Source organism: Stomoxys calcitrans, chromosome 2, assembly GCF_963082655.1.
Source record: "Stomoxys calcitrans chromosome 2, idStoCalc2.1, whole genome shotgun sequence".
Taxonomy (NCBI): domain Eukaryota; kingdom Metazoa; phylum Arthropoda; class Insecta; order Diptera; family Muscidae; genus Stomoxys; species Stomoxys calcitrans.
In genome coordinates, this window is record NC_081553.1 from 74,321,085 (window position 1) to 74,341,664 (window position 20,580).

At 39.9% G+C, this 20,580-nt stretch overlaps 1 protein-coding gene across 2 annotated transcripts in view; it reads left to right on the forward strand.

The window, feature by feature from the left end:
* The window catches only part of LOC106086664 (uncharacterized), a 40,486-nt gene extending 20,427 nt beyond the window's left edge, over positions 1-20,059 (forward strand). For both annotated transcript variants that reach the window (XM_013251418.2, XM_013251419.2), the window contains exons 3-6: positions 4,453-4,527; positions 4,599-5,007; positions 11,953-12,089; positions 19,628-20,059. In XM_013251418.2, the coding sequence (XP_013106872.1) occupies positions 4,453-4,527; positions 4,599-5,007; positions 11,953-12,089; positions 19,628-19,950 (944 nt within the window). In that variant the 3' untranslated portion in view covers positions 19,951-20,059. The remainder of the gene's footprint in view (positions 1-4,452; positions 4,528-4,598; positions 5,008-11,952; positions 12,090-19,627) is intronic.
* Positions 20,060-20,580: the final 521 nt, after the last annotated feature.

Here is a 20,580-nt window from a genome sequence, read left to right on the forward strand (position 1 = left end):
GCCACATAGACCAATCTGTTGAATTGGGGTCTGAAGCCCCTAAAAGACGCAATTAGACAATTATTACCCGATTTCGCCGAAATTTGATTCGGGAATTTTTTTAAGCCAAACGAGTCGAATATGGGCCATATCGGACCATAGTTACATATGCTCTTAGATGTCATATAGACCGAACTACCGATTTTAAATATAAAGTCCCAAAAAAGCCCCATTTATAACCCGATTTCAGTGAGTCAGTATGTGAATTCTAAAAGACTCATGGATATCGGATCCGAATGTGGGCCAGATCGGTTCACATTTGAATATAGTTGCCACATAGACCGATATGTCGATAATGACTCTTAAACCTAGAAAATCTGCATTTATTGTTCGATTTTGATTGAAATTTGGAAGGGAGAGTTTTACTATAACCTCCGATGTCCGACTCGAATATGGTCCTTATCGGACCATATTTATATACAGCTGACAATGAAATTTAGAATGACGTAAAATAGACGTACGAAACATTTTAAAATATTTTTTCCGCCATATAAGGTCATGTTTTGGGGGAAATTGGCTTGTAGAAGTCGGCAATTTTTATATGAAAAAAAAAAATCAAACAAAAATTTTTCTCAAAATTCCTAGGAGTGAGATTTCTGGAAGTTATTTGAGTGTATTGTTGCATTTGATGGCTTCTATACAAAATTTTTTTTCGGCGATAAGCCTACTACTTTTGACAACAGATGCAATTTAATGTCAAAGTCATTAAATTTGGCTTTCTTATCTAACGGCTCATAAAAAATTAAGAATATTATTTTTGTTGTTGTAAAAACATAGTGGCTTAAGAAATAAAAAGATTTTTTTTGTTAAAATTAAAATTCTTGTTATTAAAACAATGTTTGTTAAAAAAATTACAGAAATTAACCCATTAATGATGAATGAGTAGAAAAATACCTAAGAATAGAGCTTTCCCATGAACATTCCACTAAGCTGCGGGGGATACTTCTCTCATATCAATGAGTGAAGTCCGAATAAAGTTGTTAAGCTTAATCATAAGGACCTCTTTTTTAATGCCGAGTCTACGTGCCGCATAGCGATACCACTTGGTTGAGAAGTTTTAACATGGCAGGACACCTTACAATATAGCCAGCATTAGTAAGGAGATAACCACCCCTGAAAATTTTTCTAATGTTCAAAACTGGGTTTGAACACAGGCGTTTGGTTATAGGCGGACATGATTACCTCTGCTCCACGATAGCCTCCAAAGAAGTTTTATGGGGCCCATCAATATCCGACTAAAATATTGGCTTTATCGGTCCATTTTTACATATAGATGCCATATACACCGATCTGCCGATTTTGGGCTAAAACCCAAAAATGCCGCATTTATTACCCGAATTCGCAAAAATTTACAATAATAAGTTTTATTAAGCCCGTCGAGATCAGAACAGAATATGGTTTAGATCGGACTATATCTCATATATAAAATTGAATTTGTGTTTGTTTGTTTGATTGTCGGTTTGTTTGTTTCTTTCGTATAGACTCAAAAACGGCAGAACCGATTACCTTGAAAATTTCACAGATTGTGTAGGTTGGTTTGGAAGGAAACATAGGCTATATAATTTCTAATATCGGGAGAGGGGCGGACCCTCCCCCTTACTCCAAAAGTGCTACCCAAAAATAAAAGTGATCCGATCGGGACAATATGGGATTCAAATGAATGGTATTCAAGAGTAGAGTAAGAATTTCATAATAAAAGTTGGATCCAAGTACCTGGGGGGCCACCCCAGCCCCAAAACCCCTTAAAATAAATTTATTTGGCGATCATGACAATATGGGACTCAAATGAAAGGTATTCGGAAGTAGATTACAAATATGGTCAGGAAGTAGGAATAGGTTTTATAATTTATTGATAACGGAAGGTGGCGGACCCTCCACCGTTACCTCAAAACCAGCACCCATAATCAAAAGTGAACCGTTAAGGACAATATGGGTATCAAAAGATAACGAATCTGGCATACAAAAACAGATCGAAGTATAGGGGGTCACACCACAAAAATGGGCACATTAGCCAATCACTGATATATGGAACTCGGTTTGTTTGTTCCGTGTAGACTGAAAAACGGCAGAACCGATTTTCTCGAAATTTTTGCATATTGTGTAGGTTGGTCTGTAAGGAAACATAGGCTACATAATTTTTCGATATCGGAAGGGGGACGGACCCTCCCCCTTATGCCAAAAACGCAACCCAAAATCAAAAGTAGACCGATCGGGACAATATAGGTATTAAATGAAAGGTATTGGAGAGTAGAATACGAATGTGGTATTAAAATTTATGTCTAAGTACCCATCGGACCGCCCCAACCCCACAACTCCCCCAAACAGACATATTGGACGTTCATTTTAATATGGGACTCAAATGAAAGGTATTCGAAAGTAGATTTAGAATTTGGCATACAAAATCATATGACGTAGAGGGAGTCACGCCACCCCTCAAAAATGCAATTATACCCATCATGACTATATGATACTTGGCTGAACCGATTTTCTCAAAATTTTCAGAGATTGTGTACGTTTGTCTGGAAGGAAACATAGGCTTTATAATTTTTTACCCCAAGAACGCCACCCATATCCGAAAGTGTTCCGATGGGTGCAGTAAGGGTGTCAAATGAAAGGTATTGAAGACCAGAAAACGAATATGGTATTAAAGTTTTGGTCCAAGTTAGCCGACCATGGTTATATGGGACTCAAATGAAAGGTATTAGGTAGTAGATTACGAATATGACATTAAAATTTGCCTTCAAGTCTAGGTGGCGCTTTTCCTCCTACAGATACGTTAAATGGGTTAGAGTCCCATACTGCCATGGGTCAAATTACGGCAATATGGGACTCAAATGAAAGGTATTTGAGAGTAGAAAACGAATTGGATATCCAATTATGGAGTCAAGTGTTCTGGGGTACGCTCTAAAGCACCCCCTAAACTAAACTTCATTTCCTTCCCAACGGAAAGATCGAATTTGATATATATTGAGTTGCCCAAAAAGTAATTGCGGATTTTTTAAAAGAAAGTAAATGCATTTTTAATAAAGCTTAGAATGAACTTTAATCAAATATACTTTTTTTACACTTTTTTTCTAAAGCAAGCTAAAAGTAACAGCTGATAACTGACAGAAGAAAGAATGCAATTACAGAGTCACAAGCTGTGAAAAAATTTGTCAACGCCGACTATATGAAAAATCCGCATTTACTTTTTGGGCAACCCAATATTTTCAGTGCAAAGTGCCGGTCGCCGCCCCAGCCCCCAAAGCACCCTTCAAACGGTTCATATTTACTGGCCATGGAAATACAGGGTTCAAATTAAAGGGATTTAGAAGTGCAGAATGAATTTGATATTCATATTTGTGTGGAAATGTCGGAGGTGCCATCCCTCCAATAATGAGAACATTACCCTAAAGAAGAACATTACCACCGGGAACCGAGAAGGGGCAAATTCTCCTACTCAATGAGTGCTTTCCGATTTAAGTTTAAACTCAATGATAAGAGAACTTTTTTTATAGCCGAATCCGAACGGCGTCCCGCAGTGCGACACCTCTTTGAGAACATTTTTTAAATGACCATACATGGCATTGTACCTCGCAAATGTCGCCAACCACCGCTTTGTGCGATGTTCTCGCCAGGATTCGAACGCGTTCAGTGTCATAGGCTACAATGGCACGAATTCGATATCTACATTCAGAGCGAAGCGTTCCCATCCTAAAAAGTTATTAGAGAGTTAAAGAAGGCGCAGCGGAGCGGACCCGTTTCGGCTAGTTTGGATATATTTGCCATATAGACCGATGTGCTCGTTAAGGGTCTTAGCCCCATTAGAGCCATATTTACTTCCCGATTTCGCTGAAAATTAGAGCAGTGGATTGAACAAGACCCGCTGATATCCAAACCGAATATGGTCTAGATCCGAATATTTTTCGATATAGTAACCATATTCATTGGCCGATTTCGCAGAAATTTCAAACTGACTTGACTGAGACTTTAGAATGCTACTCGATATCTGAATCAAATATGATCCAGATCGGCCCATATTTGAGTAAAAATATGAATTTTAAGAAAATAAAAATATCCATGGTGGTGGGAATCCAAATTTCGGCACGGCTGAACGTAATGCATTTTTACTTGTTTTAAATTTATGATTCTAATGTTATTTTTAAATTTTAATATTTTTTTAATAATTTTAATTTTCAACTTTTATTTCTTAATTTTTAATATTTTCATAAAACTGTTAAATATTATTAATTTTTTAGTTTTAAATTTTTACGTTTTAATATTTTTCATTTCATTAAATTTTAAATAACAATTTTAATAATTTTCAATTTAAAAAATAGTAACTCTCAAAATTTTTTCTTTTTCGTTTAATTTTCATTACATTTCAATTAAAATTGTTAATCATAAATAATTCTTAACTTTCTTCGTGTACAGTAATGGTTCATTGCCATCGCCGTGGTGCTGAAGCAATTTGTGGCGATAACTCGCACACTTTCCTCTATGAGCAAGGTAAGTCCATTCAGCTTAGTCCTCCATACAAAATTTTGTTGGCCATTAATCACTCAATTGAACTCTTTCAGGTGGAGCAGCACAACTCGCCGGAGTTCAATTAGCAACAATTAAAAACAAAACAGATGGAACTTTCTGCCTCAAGGAGATGCAACAAAAATTTCGTCTTTACGATGATTGTCATGAGCCCGTAACTTCTTTAGTAATAGTAGAGAATACCCACAACATGTGTGGTGGCAAAGTCTTACCATTAGAGTGGTTAGATGAGCTGGCCGCCATTTGTAATGATCCCAAAAAGACAAATGGCAAAAAGGTTGCCCTCCATATGGATGGTGCCAGAGTTTTTAATGCTGCCACATATCTTAAAGTGCCCGTTGCGCGTATCACCAAAGATTTCGATTCGGTCTGCTATTGCCTAAGCAAAGGTCTGTCTGCTCCGGTGGGTTCGGTGCTGTTGGGCAATAAAGCATTCATTAATGAGTAAGTATTGCTGTTGTACGTTGGCTCAAGATGATGGTGAAAATGGAGGAGAAGAATAAGCAGTCATTCATACCAAAAAGTAGAACAATTACTTTAAAGGCAGCGATTAAAAGCAGTAATCCTAAAGGTGTCGTTTTTCTTGTGACTAATGATTATTTGTTAACTCCTTTCAAAAGTTTTATTTTGCTCCCGGCGTGTGCGCATACACAATGGTGATATGGACTTTTGTGGAGTATGAATCGTTCTCTATGGAATTTGACTGGATAGCTTGGTGGAACAAATATTCTGTCATAGCCAATTAAAGTAAAAGTAAAAAGCTTCGGGGGACTATCTTTTTACCTTTTTCCCACCACCGAAGGATGAGGCTATATTCATTCTGTCATTCCGTTTGCAACATATCGAAATATCCATTTCCGAGCATATAAAGTATATATATTCTTGATCGTCGGAAAAATCTAAGACGATCTAGCCATGTTCGTCAGTCTGTCTGTTGAAATCACGCAACAGTTTTTAAAAATAGAGATAAAGAGCTGAAACTTTGCACAGATTCTAGTTTTGTCCATAAGCAGGTTAAGATCAAAGATGGGCTACATCGGACTACATCTCGATATAGCCCCCATATGGATAGATCTACCTAGCGATTTGAGGTCCTAGGCCCATAAAATCCACATTTATTATCCGATTTTGCTGAATTTTTGTGACGGTTAATTGTGTAAGGCCACTCGATATTTTTTTCAATTTGGCGCAAATCGGTTCAGATTTGGATATAGTTGCTATGTAGATCGACCTCTCTATTTAAGGTCTTGGACCAATAAAAGGCGCATTTATTGTCCGATTTTCCCGAAATTTTGGACAGTGAATTGTGTTAGTCCTTCGTCATCTTTTTCAATTTGGTTTAGATTGGGCCAGATATGAATATAGCTGCGATCTATATCGATTTGCCGATTGAAGGTCTTGAGTCCATAAATGAAATATTTATTATCCGATTTCGCTGAAATTTGGAACAGTGTGTTGTATTAGGCTATTCGACATCCTTTTTTAATTTGGCCCAGATCGGTCCAGATTTCGATATAGATGTCATATAGACCGATCTCTTGATTTAAGTCTTGGTCCCATAAAAGGCGCGTTTATTATCCGATTTAGCTGAAATTTGACACACTGACTTGTGTTAGGCTTTTCGACATCCGTGTCTTATATTGTTCAGATCGGTCTATACTTGTGGTTATTAGACCATTCAATGTCCGTGGCGAATTTGGTCCAAATCAGACCATATTTCGGTATAGCTGTTATGGGTGCATAAATTCTATATATATACCCGGCACTGCCGAACTTAATGCCTTTTTACTTGTTTATTTTCGGAGTACAAGACTTTAGAAAAAATGTGTTTCAACGACTTGATGTAGACAAAATCATTTTAGAAGAAACAAGTAAGAACGTGCTAAGTTCGGCAGGGCCGAATTTTATATACCCTCCACCATGGATCGCATTTGTCGAGTTCTTTGCGCGGTATCTCTCTTTAGGCAAATAAAGAATAATGAATAAGAACTGTAATGTTATTGGAGCCATATCAAGTTATAGTCCGATTCGGACCATAAATCAATTGAATGCCGAACATTGCAGAAGTCATTGTGTAATACTTGAGTCCATTCGGATAAGAATTGCGCCTTGTGGGGACTCAAGAAGCAAAATCGGGAGATCGGTTTATATGGGAGCTGTATCAAGCTATGGATCGATTCAGACCATATAAGACACGTATGTTGAAGGTTATGAGAGAAGCCGTTATACAAAATTTGTATCAAATCGGATGAGAATTGCGCCTTCCAGCGGCTCAAGAAGTCATGATCCAAGATCGGTTTATATGGCAGCTACATCAGGTTATGTACCGATTTGCCCCATACATAGCGCAAGTCATAACAAAACACCTCATGCAAAAATTCCGCCAAATCGGATGAGAATTGCGACCTCCAGCGGTTCAAGGAGTCCAAGATCGGTTTATATGCCAAATATATCAGGTTATGAACCGAACAGATGGACGGACATGGCTACATCGACTTAGAATGTCATGACGATCAAGAATATATATACTCTATGGGGTCTTAGAGCATATTTCGAGGTGACGAGAATGACGAAATTAGTATACCCCCATCCTATGGTGGAGGGCATAAAATCAAGTGGAGACGAGCTAAAGACGTGCAAAGACGACCTGATATTGCACACCAATTTACGAGCATATTGTGGTAGTCATAGAGGAAATCGTTTTGCAATATTTTGAACAGATTGGATGATCATTGCGTTTACAAATGATCTAAAAAAGAAAATCCGGGAGTTATATGTATATACGAGCTATTTCTAAATCTAAACCGATTTGTAAGAAATTCACCAGAAATTCATTAGCGATGCTATCGTGTCAAATTTGATGAGGTCGCCCAATATATATTGTCAAGGCATAAATCAAGCCCAATTTTGAGTGCCTTAGCTCAACTTTTAAAGAAAGAATTTTGTATGTTTTAGTAACTAACTGTGAGAACATAAAAAAAAATTTTTTCTGGTCGCTCAAAATTTATAACCAAGGTATAGCTGTAGCTCTATTTTGAGAGCTTAAGATTACTCTATAGGTTAGGTTAGGTTAGGTTTAAGTGGCAGTCTGCCATCGGACTCACTTAGACATTTTCGTCCCTTGTGATACCACAGGAACAGAAGAGGGAAGATGCCTTCTAGTTCCTACCGTCCAGATCGATTTAAAAAGCCAAACAACTTGCGAATGTTCACATCCGCTAAATCAGGCAGCTTCTGCAAAAGTCGCTGCTGGTAACCTTCAGTTTGTCAGCATGTTTTCCGATTAGACAGTGACCTGTCATAACGGAAACAATGACTGAGACGTCTGTTCTAGATGTCTCCTGGACCGGCACCCAGAACAGGTGAATTATGAACTGTTCAGCCATCTCTTTGAGAGATCTGCAACAGACGAGGTCGGTTTTTGTGTTTAGAAATACGTTCTCCAGGGATTTAATGGCTGCCTGGCTGACTGAGAAGATATTTATCCCTATCGTCGTAATGACATTATATTTTAGCCATTTCATCACTTCCTTTATAGCAAGGATCTCCGCTAGATACACATGCAATGGTCGGGAAACCTTTTCGATATGCACAGCTCTAGATCTTTAGAGTACACCCCAAAGCCCACCTGGTCGTTTAGCTTGGAGCCATACGCATAGAAGTCTATGTATCTTCTGGTACCAGGGATATCGTAGTTTCAATCGGTTCTATCAGAAATAGTGGTACAGTACTCCTTATCAAAAAGCGGCTCATGTAGAGTGTAATCAACACTTCCTGGGATATCAAAATTTTATCAAGGATAAGACAGTGTCTCGTAGCCTCACGGCATTGATCGCTGCAATTTGTCTAGCCACAATGTCCAGATGCATAAGATGTAGCATTTAATTCAGTGCATCAGATGGTGTTATCCTAAGCGCGGCTGTGATACACAAACAAGCCATCCTTTGGATCTGGTGTAGTATTGAGCCAGACCATAACACCATATAGCATTATATTGGGTTGCCCAAAAAGTAATTGCGGATTTTTCATATGTCGGCGTTGACAAATTTTTTTCACAGCTTATGACTCTGTAATTGCATTCTTTCTTCTGTCAGTTATCTCCGCAATTACTTTTTGGGCAACCCAATAGGTCTACAAATGCAGTATGCATGGCGCGCGGTCTAAACCCCCAACTTTTGCCAATGGCTCTCTTGCGGGTATATAGGGCAAGGGTTGCCTTTCTTGCACTTCCAAAATGTTGAATTTGAAGTTCAATTTCCTGTCCAGTCAAACACCCAGGTATTTGCCCTTTCTGAAAATGGAACATTCTCTCCTCCCAAGGAGACAGGTTCCACTGTAGGCAACTTGTATCTTCTGCTGAAAATAACTACTTCGGTCTTATACCTAGGATTTATACCTAGACCACTATCGGTAGCCCACTTTGCTGTTGCACGTAGAGATTTCTGCAGTATATCTCTTACAGTGCTGGGAAACTTTCCTCTATCCGCAATTGCCACGTTATCAGCTTACGCGACCAACTTTACACCTTTTTCTTGCAGATACAATCATAAATAAATTGTTAATGGCTATATTGCAAAGTAGAGGAGACAGTACACCTCCTTGAGGTGTTCCTCTACTGACTCATCTTTTTATATCCACAGATCCCAAGCCGTAATGCATCTTTTATTAAGTAATTTATTAATAAATTTTCTTATGTTAGAGTTGATGCCTAGAAACTCCAATTCCTTCACGATTGACATCGGTTTTATAATGTCAAGAAATGCTACCATTGTATATTCTTTGACAACGAGAGAATCCTCTATATAGCCGACTAGGTGGTGAAGGGCTATTTCAGTGAATTTGCCTTTACTGTATACAAGCTCCTGCCGCGACAGGCGATCTCCAGGTATCTTTGCCCTAAGATATGTTTCTATCAACCTCTCAAGAGTATTCACCATAAAGGATGACAGACTAATAGGACGAAAATATGGTAGAGTTTTCCAGCTTTCGGAATGAAAATAGCCTTCGTTTTCCTCCATCCCACAGATATATATGACATTATGATACAAGCAGAGTATATCTCCCTAAGCCAGGGAATAAGTTTATCAGGCACAGCTTGTTATTCAACTTGTGATACATCATCAGGACCTGGCGACTTAAAGGAGTCGAAACTTCTTATCGCTCAAAGAATTTTCGGCTCAGAAACAATTTCCTTAATAGTCTCGGACGAATGCATACCAGTAACAACTTCTTCTGGCGGTATGCTGTCCGTTGGCGTTGGCGGTATAGACATTAGTCCATACATTATCTGACTTCTGAATATACCCCTCCGTAATAAGTCTCGAGAACAGAATGTTCCCTAGTCTGGAGGCCTCAGGTGTATTCTCCACGGAGCTGCAGAATTCTACCCAGGATTTGTTCTGAGCCTTTCTGAACACGCCCTCATATTTTCTAAGCTAAGCCTTAAAGATGTTCCAATCGTGTAGTGCTCTTGTGGATTTTGCACCGATGAAGAGTTTTCTGCAGTCCTTTTTTAGACCAGAAGCTCTGGGGTCCACCATAGCAGTCGCTGTTTGCCCCTTGGAATGGCACAATGGCATGATGACACAAGCGAGTCATACAGGGCCTTCGTGATTCGCTTGACCACTAAGTCTATATCCTCCGTAGATTCCACTTCCTTTTTCTGGTCTAGAAGGGATAGACGTGCAGAATTTTTGCAGATATTTATCCCAATCCGCCTTTCTTCTGTTTAGCCGTGGACCACTGCTGCAGTATTTTTACCAAGGCTGAAACTAATATAACGATGATCAGAGAAGCTGTGTTCATCGAACACATCCTAGTCGGATATTCGTCTACTTATATCATATTATTTCTCCCACTTCTGGTAAGATTTTCCAAATTTTACCAGACCTTATTATACCCTCCACCATAGGATGGGGGTATACTAATTTCGTCATTCTGTTTGTAACTACTCGAAATATTCGTCTGAGACCCCCTAAAGTATATAAATTCTTGATCGTCGTGACTTTCGAAGGAGTAAAGCTAACCGCTGGAAATTTTGCACAAATACTTCTTATTAGTGTAGGTCGGTTGGGATTGTAAATGGGCCATATCGGTCCATGTTTTGATATAGCTGCCATATAAACCGATCTTGGGTCTTGAATTCCTGAGTCTCTAGAGGGCGCAATTCTGGTCCGATTTGACTGAAAATTTGCACGTGGTGTTTTTCTATCACTTCCAACAACTGCGCTAAGTATGGTTTAAATCGGTTCATAACCTGATATAGCTGCCATATAAACCGATCTTGGGTCTTGACTTCTTGAGCCTCTAGAGTGCGCAATTCTTATCCGATTGGAATGAAGTTTTGCACGAGATGTTTTGTTGTGATTTCCAACAACTGTGCCAAGTATGGCTCAAATCAGCCCATAACCTGATATAGCTGTCATATAAACCGATCTTGGGTCTTGACTTCTTAAGCCTCTTGATGGCGCAATTCTTATCCGATTTGAATGAATTTTTGCACGACATGTTTTGTTATGATATCCAACAACTGTGTCAAGTATGGTTCAAATCGGTTCATAACCTAATATAGCTGTCATATAAACCGATATTGGGTCTTGATTTCTTGAGCCTCTAGAGATCGCAATTATTATCCGATTTGGCTGAAATTTTGTACGACGAATCCTCTCATGACCATCAACATACGTGTGTGATGTGATGTGATGATGATGTGATGATGTGATATGATATAAATCGATCTCTCTATTTACTTCTTGAGCCCCCAAAGGGCGCAATTCTTATTCGAATTGGCTGACATTTTATACAGGTCTCCTAGATATAATTTAATTATGGTCCAAACCGGACCATATCTTGATATCGCTCTAATAAAGGAGCAAATCTTTTCTTATTTCCTTTTTTGCCTAAGAAGAGGTGCCGGGAAAAGAAGTCGACAAATCCGATCCATGGTGGATGGTATATAAGATTCGGGCCTGCCGAACTTTAGCACGCTTTTACTTGTTTTTTTGATATGCTCTTTAATTTGAGCCCAAGAACAACAGGTTTCGTCTGAAGGCCAAAAACGATGACTGTATCGAGACGATTGGGTGAAAATTGCGCCCTGTACTTTGTACACAGTCGGACAGACAGACGGACATGCTAAAATCGAATAAGAAAGTGATTCTGAGCCGACAAGCACACATATCAATGGGTCTATTTCTCTTCCACAGCACAGTTGGGAACAAAGTTAGAAAAGTTCGAAAAAGTTTGTGATGATTTTCTCTTTTACTTTGCTATAATTGTTCTTAAATTTCTTCTCCATACCTATATGCCTTCGATAAAATAAGGCCCATGCATTTTTTGAACTAAATGTCCCATACATAAATGTGTGCATCATTTTCTTTCTTACTGCAGGGCTCGTCGTCTACGTAAAGTTTTGGGAGGTGGAATGCGTCAGTGTGGCATTCTTGCTGCTGCCGGCTTAGTGGCTCTCGAGACAATTGTGCCACGCTTGAATGGGGATCATCAGAGAACAAAACGTATCGCAGAAGGTAATTTATACACTTATATACTTACACTCATCAGCAAAAAAAAAGACATGTCTCCTAACACATTCCTTAAACAATTACACCTCGCAGCATAAAGATGCTCCATTTGTTTCATACACATTGTATCATACATTGGTTCGTTCGTCCGTCTGTCTGTGCTTCCTCCCAAAACTCAGACTATCGCTTTATGCATTCATCCGTTCATTCATTCATTCACTTTGTCTTGTGGCATGGAATACTGCAGCGATTTTGTGTTGCCTATTTGTGTGTGCGAGTGTGTGTGCAACACACTCTCATAAACTGCCTAAAGTGCCTCTTTGTGTACCATAACACACTTACCCTAAACATCATTCAGCATTTTGTTATTGTTCTGTGTCACATCCTGTTTTTGGTCTGTAGCCGGAATAAAGGCTGAAGAATGCCTTCTAGCTTTCTAGCAAGGAAGTATATGTGTGTGTGTGGATACAACGAGGATGGATTAGAGGTTTGCAACAAACCATGTTTTTAGAACATTTCTGTGGCAATGATATTTCTTTGAAATCAATTTTTTTTTTTTATTAATTTCTATGGAAGTCAAATTTCGACACGACGATACAACGAGGATGGATTAGAGATTTGCAACAAACCATGTTTTTAGAACATTTCTGTGGCAATGATATTTCTTTGAAATCAATTTTTTTTTTGTTAATTTCTATGCAAGTCAAATTTCGACACACATTTTTTTCTAGAACAAACAAAGTTTAAATTCGACTAGAACTTAAAGAAGGAAAGGAAAAAAGAGGGTGACAGCAAGCACCCTGTAGGTGTTTGCGTCCCCTGTCGCATCCCCAGTCGCGTCCCCTGTCACGTCCCCTGTCAGAAGCTTACCGTCTTCTCGTTATTTTTAATAGAGACCTTTAGGATGTGCGTTTGCAAGATCACCCAGATCGGAGAAAATTGGACTCCATTAGGTGGAGAGCTGGTAACGCTGCAGAACCAGCAAATGCATCATCTTCTGCTCGCCAATCTCGACTGCCTCTCCGTCCTTACAATCCTTTATCCATGTATAGAGTCCCGCTGGCTTACCATCGCCTGCACACGGCTACGAAATAGGAGCAAGTGATAGTTGCGGTGAATCAGCTACAGCAATTTGATGAATTTTTTTTCTCTTGCCCGAGGCCCCCCTGCCTACGTCCCTGGGATGGTAAAAATCGTTTTATAATTTGATATAACCTCGATATAAACCGATCTTCCGATTAGACTTCTTGGGCTTCTAAATGGCGCAATTCTAATCCAATTTGTTTGAAATATGTGGTTTTAGTATGACTTCCAAACGGTAACGGTAAGGATGACAAGGACAACAAATACGAGTTTCATGGGTTCAAGACCCGAAATCTGAACATCGTTCTATATGACAGCTATATACAACAATGGTCCGATTTGACCCGTTCAAGAAGTTTACTTGTGTTTGGTGAAAATATTGATCTGTGCCAAATTTCGGGTGAATATCTCGATATATTTAAGGCTGTACCGTGATTACCACAGATGGACGGTTAGACGGACGGAAATGTGGACAGGCATCATTAAATCGTCTTAGATTGTAACGACGATTAGAAAAATATGGAGTTATAGGGTCGGAAATTGATATTTCATTGTGTTGCAAACGGAATGGCAAAATGAATGTAGCCCCATCCTTTGGTGGTGGGTGGGACTACTCGTAGAGATCCATCATACATCCAACCATGGTTGCACATCAGTGAGAAGGGATATGAACCCGTCTGATACGCAGACGATGTTATAATACTTCTAAGGACTAAGGATCCGAACCAGCTATGCATAATGAACATGACTGGGCTGCATACGGAATATGACTGGGCTAGACTCTGAGGTCTCAATGTTAACCCAGAGAAGACTGAAATATGCCGGTTCACGAGAAAGACAAAGATGGGCCAATTTAACGCACCCCGTTTCCTCAATAAGACGATTTCGATATCTGACAAGGTCAAATACTTAGGTGTGATCTTGGACACGAAACTGAATTGGAAGTGTCACATTCAGGAGCGAACTTAGGAGGCTCACAGATGTTGGGCACTATGTAGACGCGTAGGCTCGAAATGGGGTTTGAATCCGAGGATAGTCCGCTGGCTCTACAGGAGTGTGATTAGACCAATACTTACTTAAGCCTCAGTAGTTTGGTGAACTGCTATGGAGAAAAAGTGCAACATAAGGACCATACAACGGGTTCAGAGTATATGTTGTCTTGGCATAGGCGGAGCGATGAGGATCACGCCCACTAGGCCATTGGAGATTATTCTAGATATCCGACCCATTTACATCCAAAGGCGATGGGAGCAGCTCATACCATCGCGGCATAATCGAGATGACGATAGGAAACCTGGAAGGAAGGAAAGAGGTTTCCGATCGGATACCTGAGATGAAGCTTCAAATCGAGTGCAAGGCACTGCTGCCATCGGCACAGGCGTGGATTGACGGAACCCTAGTATTGCCATCTGGAAGATTAATACACGGTTGGATCAAAGCTAGAGAACAGAGTGGGCCTGGGGGTTTACATTGAGAACCCAGGGACTGAGATCTGTTTTAGACTGCCTGACCATAATATGGACCTGCAGGCGGAGATCCCGGTCATCACGGAATGCGTGAAGTGATAACGCGATAACGTTAAGTGTGAACATCATTACCGAGAGTAAAATTGCCATAAGGGCAAAAACAACCAGGACGGTAAGGTCACGAGCAGTCTTGCATTGAAAGAAGGAGATTAACGCCTTCTCTGGGGATCGCAAAATCAGCATCGTTTGGGTGGCGGGCCATAACGGAGTAAGGGGGAATGAAAGGGCAGACGATTTGGCGGTGAAGGCTAGAGAACTGCCGTCGATAAACTTGTTTAACTCGAAGCCTCTCGGGTCGACGCAGTCCGAGTTAAGGGAGTGGGCGACGAATGCGCATGCAACATTGTGGAACAGCGAAACGGTCGGTAGGACGGCGAAAATCTTATGGGGGGATTCAGATCGTGAGAAGACGAAAGGCAGTAAGAAGGAGGTCAGTATAGCTATTGGTATCATAACGGGACACATACGACTACGAGTTCACTTATTTAAAATCGGTGCGGCAAGTGATAGCATGTGTAGGGCATTTGGGGAAGATGATGAAACGTTGGAGCATTTCCTTTGCCCAGCTTTCGCATATAAAAGATACCGGGACTATAGTGGAGACACTATACCAGACATGAACCAATTTAGGGGAGTGGTATTGAAAACAATTAGGGATTACAGGACTCCTATCAGCGGTCGAAAGTTTCTTTAGCTCTAGAGTAATTGATGTCTTTTTCCGCAAATACCCAGACACAAAGTTCTTCTTGATCACCCTTCAAACCCCGGCATCAGCCAACTTTTTATGACATACCCCTCGCCAGAGCATTCAGGGCAGCCCGACTATCTACATATCGTGACAGTCCGATAAGGTAACCTTTCCTGCTTCGGCATCATTTCTAGGTACCTACAGGTTCGTTTACGGCGTCAATTTAGCTGGCGCTGTTGTTGTTCAGAAGCGAATACTACATTTCCCATGAATATTCCATTGAGGAACAATGGATACTTCCCTCTCAGGAAACCTTAGAAATACAGCTAGCATTAGTAAGGGGTAACCACTGATGTAAACGCCAGGATTCGAACCCAGACGTTTGGCATCATAGGCCGACATGCAAACCTCTGCACCACGATGGCCTCAGGAACTTTACCTAATTCTTAGGTACTCCTACCCAGTGCCCCTTCCAATTTAGATCCCTTCGTGTATGCATAATATCCATGAAAAGATGGGATACTTCCAAGGCAGAGATTCCTTTTCGGGTGCCACGTCACATTACCAGCTTCCAGCAGAACAGTAAAATGCCCATAATTCGAGGAACACTAGGTTCCCAACTGCCTTGGTCTAAGAGAGATCTGTGTGCCAAACCAATTTCTTCATTTCTTCGACCGTTCAGTTTCTGGTCAAGAAACATGCCCAGAAACTTGCCATCGAGAAAGAGAGAGAGAGAGAGCGATAACTCTACCCCATCCAGGACTGGAAACGGCCAGTTAAAGTCTCCTGGTGAAAAGTACCAGGTTAGTCTTTCTGGGATTAATGCCCAGCCATAATGCTGTCGGCGCGGCCCTTTGTTGGCCCTTTTCAAGGTCAAGGACAGGAACTCTGACAAAGCCAACTTTACGTTTCTTGGTGAAAAGTACAGTCCTAATCTTTCTTATCCATTGGCCAACGCCCATTCAGACAGCGCAGCAACGAGGTCCCAAATGGTAGAGAGGAAGCGGTCACCCATAAGGAAGACGTCATTCGCGCTGGCAACGTTCATCACCTTTTCTTACTGAGAGCACCCGAGAACCCCTTTGATAACCAAAACCCACAAAAGGGCTTGGAAATCCCCGCCTTGAGAAGTTTCTTTAGTCACAACCTGTAGCCATGCACATAATGAAGGACACTGTCAACAGACCGACCCTTGTTGTATGCGGAGAAAGTTTATAATATTGGGTTGCCCAAAAAGTAATTGCGGATTTTTTAAAAGAAAGTAAATGCATTTTTAATAAAACTTAGAATGAACTTTAATCAAATATACTTTTTTTACACTTTTTAACTGACAGAGGAAAGAATGCAATTACAGAGTCACAAGCCGTTGAAAAAATTTGTCAACGCCGACTATATGAAAAATCCGCAATTACTTTTTGGACAACCATTTATGTGTCAAGTTGTCTATCCAGGGTCTTCAAGCCAAAGAATGACAGACTATTTGGCATGTAGCCTCTGGACAGGGAGTGGCTCAGTTTTCCATTTCCGAAATATAAACCACTCTTACTTCCAGCCATTCTGCTTCTAAAGGGTGATTTTTTTGAGGTTAGGATTTTCATGCATTAGTATTTGACAGATCACGTGGGATTTCAGACATGGTGTCAAAGAGAAAGATGCTCAGTATGCTTTGACATTTCATCATGAATAGACTTACTAACGAGCAACGCTTGCAAATCATTGAATTTTATTACCAAAATCAGTGTTCGGTTCGAAATGTGTTCAAATTTTGACAAATTTTGTTCAGCGATGAGGCTCATTTCTGGTTGAATGGCTACGTAAATAAGCAAAATTGCCGCATTTGGAGTGAAGAGCAACCAGAAGCCGTTCAAGAACTGCCCATGCATCCCGAAAAATGCACTGTTTGGTGTGGTTTGTACGCTGGTGGAATCATTGGACCGTATTTTTTCAAAGATGCTGTTGGACGCAACGTTACGGTGAATGAACACATTTCGAACCGAACACTGATTTTGGTAATAAAATTCAATGATTTGCAAGCGTTGCTCGTTAGTAAGTCTATTCATGATGAAATGTCAAAGCATACTGAGCATCTTTCTCTTTGACACCATGTCTGAAATCCCACGTGATCTGTCAAATACTAATGCATGAAAATCCTAACCTCAAAAAAATCACCCTTTACAAAACATTTTAGGCTGTTTATAGTAGGTGGTATACCTTTAGGTCCCGTCAACTCATACCTTTAAACCACGGACTGAGTGCCATTCCTCTGTGTTGTATCTGAGAGACGTCGAGTATAACGATCAGCAGACTATGTCTGTGCAACTAGGGAAGTGTGTCGCAACCAGGAGCTCTAGAGTTTCAGGACTGGACTTCGTTCAGGTTCCGTCATATTTTAGAATGCTGCCGAAGGAACTCGGATGACTCGTGCACTCTCACTTTATGGTTCACAAAAACAGACTTTCTCTTGTACTTGTTTAGGAACTCTTCGGCAAGTAGCTTGGTTCTATTCCCCTTATTGTAGAGCCTTCTTATAGACTGTCTAAGCTTCCTCAAGTCCGTATTCCACCAAAGAGGTTGCGATCTTTAAGCCGGATAGTTTGAGTAAGAAAATAATTTTTGGTGGGAAGTTTTATAGAAAAAAAGTTCGCTCTATTTGAAATTCTTACGAAAGCATAGTTTTGACTCAATTTCCGATAAAAGTCAATAAAAACAAGTAAGGAAAGGCAAATGTCGGGCGGAGCCGACTTACACCACCGAGTCTACGAACTATTTTTAATACAAAGCACCTTTGTTCAAATCTAGCCTGACTTTAATTTCGCATACTTATTGAAGTATTGAAATCGCATCAGGAAATGATTCTCGGTATACCTATCAATGAATCTAGCTCTTCTCCTTCTAAGCATTGCGAACAAATACACAATGCTATAATACCCTGTACCACAGTTGTGGTATAGGGTATAATTATACACTGAACAAGATTTAAAAACAAGTGAAAAGGCGTTAAGTTCCGCGGGGCTGAACGTTGGATACCCACCACCTCGGGTATATATGTAAACCAACTTACGTCAAAATCCGGTGAAAAATGCATACCTTATGCCCCATAGCAGCTATATAGACATATGATCCGATACTTATATATCCGATACTTATACTTATAAGTACAAGTCATTGTTCAATTGCGCCTTAGGAGGCCAAAACTTTAAATCGAGATATCGGTCTATATAACATCTATATCCGAATCTGGACCGATTTGGGCACGTTTCAGAAAAACGTCGAAGAGCCTAACGCAACTCACTATCCCAAATTTCGGGGAAATCGGACAATAAATATGCCTTCTATGGCCCCAAAACCATAAATCAAAAGATCGGCCTATATGGCATCTATATCAAAATCAGGACCGATCTGAGCCAAATTGAAGAAGGATGTCGAAGGGCCCAATACATCTCACTGTTCCAAATTTGGGCGACATCGGGCAATAAATGCGCCTTTTATGGGCCGAAAACATTAAATCGAGAGATTGGTCCATATGGCAGCTATACTCAAATCTAGATATCCAAATCTGGACCGATCTGGGCCAAATTGAAATGTTGGATGTCGACTGACCGAACACAACTCACTGTCCAACATTTCAGCAAAATCGGATAATAAATGTGGCTTTTATAGGCCTAAGACCCTAAATCGGCGGATCGGTCTACATGGGGGCTATATGAAGATATAGCCCGATATAACCCATCTTCGAACTTAACCTGCTTATGGGCAAAAAAAGAGTGTGTGCAAAATTTCAGCTCAATATCTCTATGCTTAAAGACTGTAGCGTGATTTCAACAGACAGACGGACGGACATGGCTAGATCGTCTTAGATTTTTACGCTGATCAAGAATATATTGGATAGGAAATGGATATTTCGATGTGTTGCAAACGGAGTGACAAAATGAATGTACCCCCATCCTTCGGTAGTGGGTATAAAAATATCCGCACCATTTCCTCTGCACTTTCATACTACCCTCATATTTCTCGAAATAAACTGCAGTAAATGATGTCCTTTTTTCATCCGAATTGCAATTCGTTATGTCGACGAAGAGTATTTTTTCTAATTTCTTTTGTTTTGCTGCGTTTTTCTACTTTTTATTGTTGCACACTCATTTTAATTTTGTTCTTTTGTTCTGTTTTATTTGCGCTTGGAATTTCATTGTCGTCGCCATGGTGGACAAAAAAACAACCCGTCCACTCTCTCCATCAACAATGTCTAGCTCTATATAATCTAGGAAGTCCCAACGTTTCCGTCGACTTACCCAATGTGCACTCGAATATACTGTTGATTCACATGGTTAATCCCAAAGTAAGTGCCGATGACTTGTCCAAACGTTTGCGCACAGTGACAGCCCAAGAATTGGCCGATGGTTTGGTTACGGCCAAGGAGGATGGTGCTGGTGGCATTGTACTGAAGGTCAGTGCCCGTGACTGGTCATATGCTCGCATAGTGCTGTATCACCAGATTACGGATAAGGATGTGGAGTATGCCATTAAAAAGTTTGAATATGTCATCAAAGAGTACGATCGTCTGTTGGCATGAATTGCCATTTAAACTGAAACGTCGCAAATCCTAGGAATGGACAAAGAAAAACAAAAAACAAGAATAGAAAATTTTTACCAAGTCATGCAAATAAAGATTTCTAAAGGAAGCATTTAAAAAGGTTTTGTTTGAAGGATTTCTGTTGTGAGTATGGGTTAAAAAAGACTTTCGTATTGTGAAAGTAAAAGGTAAGTAGTGGGAATGGGTATTTAGTATGCTATGGTTGCCCAAAAAGTAATTGCGGATTTTTTAAAAGTAAATAAATGCATTTTTAATAAAACTTAGAAAGAACTTTAATCAAATATACTTTTTTCTAAAACAAGCTAAAAGGAACAGCTGATAACTGACAGAAGAGAGAATGCAATTACAGAGTCACAAGCTGTGAAAAAATTTGTCAACGCCGACTATATGAAAAATCCGCAATTACTTTTTGGGCAACCCAATATAAAGAAATTGCAGTATTTTAAAATATTTGAACAAAATATAAAGCATTTAAATGACAAATTAAAAGAATGTGATACGAATAGGAGAAAATATGATATGCATATGCAATGATGAGGTTCTTCTTATCTTCGTATACAATGAGATTTGTTGTAAACGGTTTCCTTACCTACTTATCTACATTAATCG